This window comes from Triticum urartu, chromosome 3A (genome assembly GCF_056163025.1).
Source record: "Triticum urartu cultivar PI428250 chromosome 3A, HENAU_Tu73, whole genome shotgun sequence".
Lineage (NCBI taxonomy): Eukaryota > Viridiplantae > Streptophyta > Magnoliopsida > Poales > Poaceae > Triticum > Triticum urartu.
This window is the reverse complement of record NC_141875.1, coordinates 147,573,531-147,576,804: the sequence shown is the minus strand read 5'-3', so window position 1 is coordinate 147,576,804 and position 3,274 is coordinate 147,573,531. Positions and strand designations below refer to the sequence as shown.

The following is a 3,274-nucleotide window of genomic DNA, read 5'->3' as shown; positions in this document are numbered from 1 at the left end:
AGAGGCGCCTTCTTCCAACGGTGGGGCCGACCACTTCTCCGCCAGTGTGCCCGTCGACCGCCGGTGTCCCCAGGCTTCCCGCGGGCCCAGGCTCGCCACCTCGGGCGCGGCTGTGGTGCCCCGACTCTAGAGGCCAAGAACCGCGGCGACGAAGGCCCCCGCCCTTCTGCTCGTGGCGAGCCCCAGCGGTTCCTGCCTACAACCGCGAGCCCGGGGCTCGCTCCCTCCGCCTTTCACGCGCTCCAAGGCTGCGCCGACTGTGGCGCTCCGGTCCAAGAAGCTGGCGACTTTGTCGCGCTCCACGATGGCGCCGACAGTGGCGCTCCGGTCCAAGAAGCCGGCGACTTCGTCGCGCTCCAAGACGCCGCCTACCGTGGCGCTCTAGTCCAAGAAGCCGGTGCCTTAGTCGCGCTCCAGGATGCCATAGACCGTCGCGCTCCAGGATGCCGCAGACCGTCGTGCTCCAGGATGCCGTTGACCGTGCCGCTCCGATGCAACAAGGCGACGCCTTCATCGCTCTCCAGGATGCTGCTCGTGGCCCTGTTGGTCTCGTCCAGGGCCCAGCGAGCCCCCCAGCAACGCCCACGAGACCAACCAGACGTGCGCCAGGAGCCGCGTCGCGAAGCATCGCCTCGACGAGCCTCAACCTGGTGAGCCGCACCGCGTCTGGGAGCCTCAGCACGAGGAACAACTCCGTGGGCGATGCGAGGAGCAGCGAGGCCCTTCGTAGATTTCAGCAAAAGATATTTTTTGACGAAAAGACGGCCCTAGGGCCGTATTTCATTGATTAATCAGGAGAGGCAAAATACAAAGTCTGAGAGACAAAAAGAAGGTGGAGCTGGCACCCAGAAAGAAAACACCCAGCAACAAACAAGGGGGAAAACCCAGCAAGAAACAAGGGGAAAATCAAGGTGGTTCAAATATTCTGTCGAGCAAGCTAAGCCCAGCCGCTGACCAACATCTTGCCTCATCCATGATTCGTCCCATGAGTTGTGGAGCGGAGCATATGTCATCATTTAACACACGGTTGTTTCGTTCCTTCCATATCATTCAGGAGACCAAGCAAATGACTGACTTCCATTCTTTTATCTTATTAGCTGGGAGCACCTGCAGTTGCATCATCCAATTGTTTTTGAGAGGAAGGCATTGTTGATGGGAGTTCACCATTGGTGCAAGGTTGAGAAAAGGGCCCCAAGCTTGCTGATGATCATCATCCAGAGCTGCTTGGAGAAACTGCAATCTGCGAGCAAATGGGTGGCCGTCTCCGGCGCAGCACAGCAGAGCGAGCAAAATGGGTTGTGTGGGATGCCCTCGATAGCCAGGTTGTCAGGCGCCGCCCTGGTGGACCATATGAGTGCTCTATCGTCTGACCGCACGGCTCCTTCGAATTGGCATAGGTACGCCGACTTGGCAGTGTAGTTGCCATCCGCGGTCCAGCGCCAAGTCACCGTGTCCTCCACTGCATCATTGAAACTGATACCCGCCGCTATCTCTGATAGGCAACGGAGCTGTCTGAGCACCAGCGCAGATGGATTGGGCTTAACAAGGCGAAAGTCAGCAAAAGATATGAACACAAACGATAACGTTGAAACGCGAAAGTCAGCATGATCTTTTCAGCGAAATGGCAAATTGTCAAATGAACACCAGTGTTGGCCCATGTGACCGGTCGACAACGCTCTTGACATATACTGCTCACCCCCACAAGACCGACGCGCCTTGGCCCGGTGCGAGAGGGTAGATGGCCCTATCCAACAACACTTGGGTGCACGAGAGATTTGCGGCGAGGCCTGGTGGTTCCTTCTTGAGACGCGAGCTCGCTCTTCCTGACAATCGCGAGGGCGGATGGCTGGAGTCCGGCTACTCATGCAATGTGTATGTGTTCAAGAGAGTTCGAGACCAGGCAACGTGTATGTGTTTCAAGTGATGTGAAAGCCTATTTCGAGAGTTCGAGACCACACAACATGCATATGTTTCAAGTCATTTTTCCATTCAAAATTGCATCACTATAGCAAAGGATGGCACTTGTATTGATATGGATGGTATAGACAACACGCAGAAAGCAACCAAAATAATTGAGAACTATGTTTAGCTTATTTAGCTGGTTGGAACTAATGCAAGCAACCAAACGCGCCTCACACTACACTAGATATGACCACAACCTTCAGAAGTTCAGGAGTACCGCGCGCAAAATACAGCTAAATAAAGATAAGATGTTGTGGCTCCACAATTATTATATATGGATGTTTCATTAGATGGTCATTGTAGCATTTGGCACTTGCACCACCCTGACGCTGACAATGACGGTACAAGCGTGTCGGTCCAAACAAAGACCTTTTTCTTTTCTTACGAAGATATATCTCCAAACATTGATTCGCCTGTTGGTCATTGGATTGTAGATGATAGGTTATGTTCAGTGTGCATCAATTTTAACAAATCCACTTAAAAGATGCTAGTGAATCCAGTAAAAAACTGATGCTAGCAAAGAGGCTATCCTTTTTTTAGAATCACAGCGCCATTTTATTGCACTATTTCAATGTTTACAGGTATATCTAGATGATCAGGTGAAGCATTAAGCCACACATGTCGACCATTCTCTAGAGACAGAGACGTGGCCGTACGTGCTAAGAGCAACTCTAACAGACTCTTTATATCGTGGACCTGTAAAATGAGTTTACAGTTCGTGGAATGCCTTGGATACGGGCCAAAAACAGCCGCAGCATAACAAAAACTGAAAATTAAACTGTAAATTTTGAAATTAGAACTTCGTGGGAGAAATAGAACGACTTCAGCACAACAAGTAGCGTTCATAGTTCTGATCATCATACATATTTCATACATAACCTATTTGTACAAAATAGATCGGAGGAGTGGAGGCCACCGTAAACCCTACTATCAAAATCTGGCTCACCCGAGCCATCCGGGTGCGGCGGTGACGCTGCGGTGGCGGAGGAGTTCAGTCGGAGGAGGAGGAGGAGAAGAGGTCCACGTACATGTCGCCCTGCGCCTTGGCTGCTGGTGCTGACAGTGACGGAAATGGCACATCATCCCGCAATAATTCAAATAAAGTAGAAGTATAGTCATATATCTGCCTATTTAAATGGCATATATATCTTAATTTCCCACCGCAGATTTCAGCAAAGGATATGAACACAAACGACAACGTTGAAACGCGAAAGTCAGCATGTTCTTTTCAGAAAAATGGCAATTTGTCAAATGAACACTAGTGTTGACCTATGTGACTGTATTGGCAACGCTCTCGACCTATACTGGCATA

General features: G+C 50.9%; 1 protein-coding gene across 1 annotated transcript; it reads left to right on the top strand.

Moving 5' to 3' along the window:
- LOC125543346 (uncharacterized) lies at positions 1-2,093 on the top strand. Its single transcript, XM_048706661.2, has 4 exons — positions 1-650; positions 796-1,026; positions 1,098-1,397; positions 1,500-2,093. Exons 1-4 carry the CDS (start codon positions 469-471, stop codon positions 1,606-1,608), a joined length of 822 nt encoding a protein of 273 aa, XP_048562618.2. The 5' UTR covers positions 1-468; the 3' UTR covers positions 1,609-2,093.
- Positions 2,094-3,274: the final 1,181 nt, after the last annotated feature.

Coding starts and splice junctions, on each gene's coding strand:
- LOC125543346 (XM_048706661.2), top strand. CDS start 469: ATGCCGTTGACCGTGCCGCTCCGATGCAACAAGGCGACGCCTTCATCG. Junction 651..795: donor CCTCGACGAGCCTCAACCTG/GTGAGCCGCACC, acceptor TTGATTAATCAG/GAGAGGCAAAATACAAAGTC. Junction 1,027..1,097: donor ATGTCATCATTTAACACACG/GTTGTTTCGTTC, acceptor TTATCTTATTAG/CTGGGAGCACCTGCAGTTGC.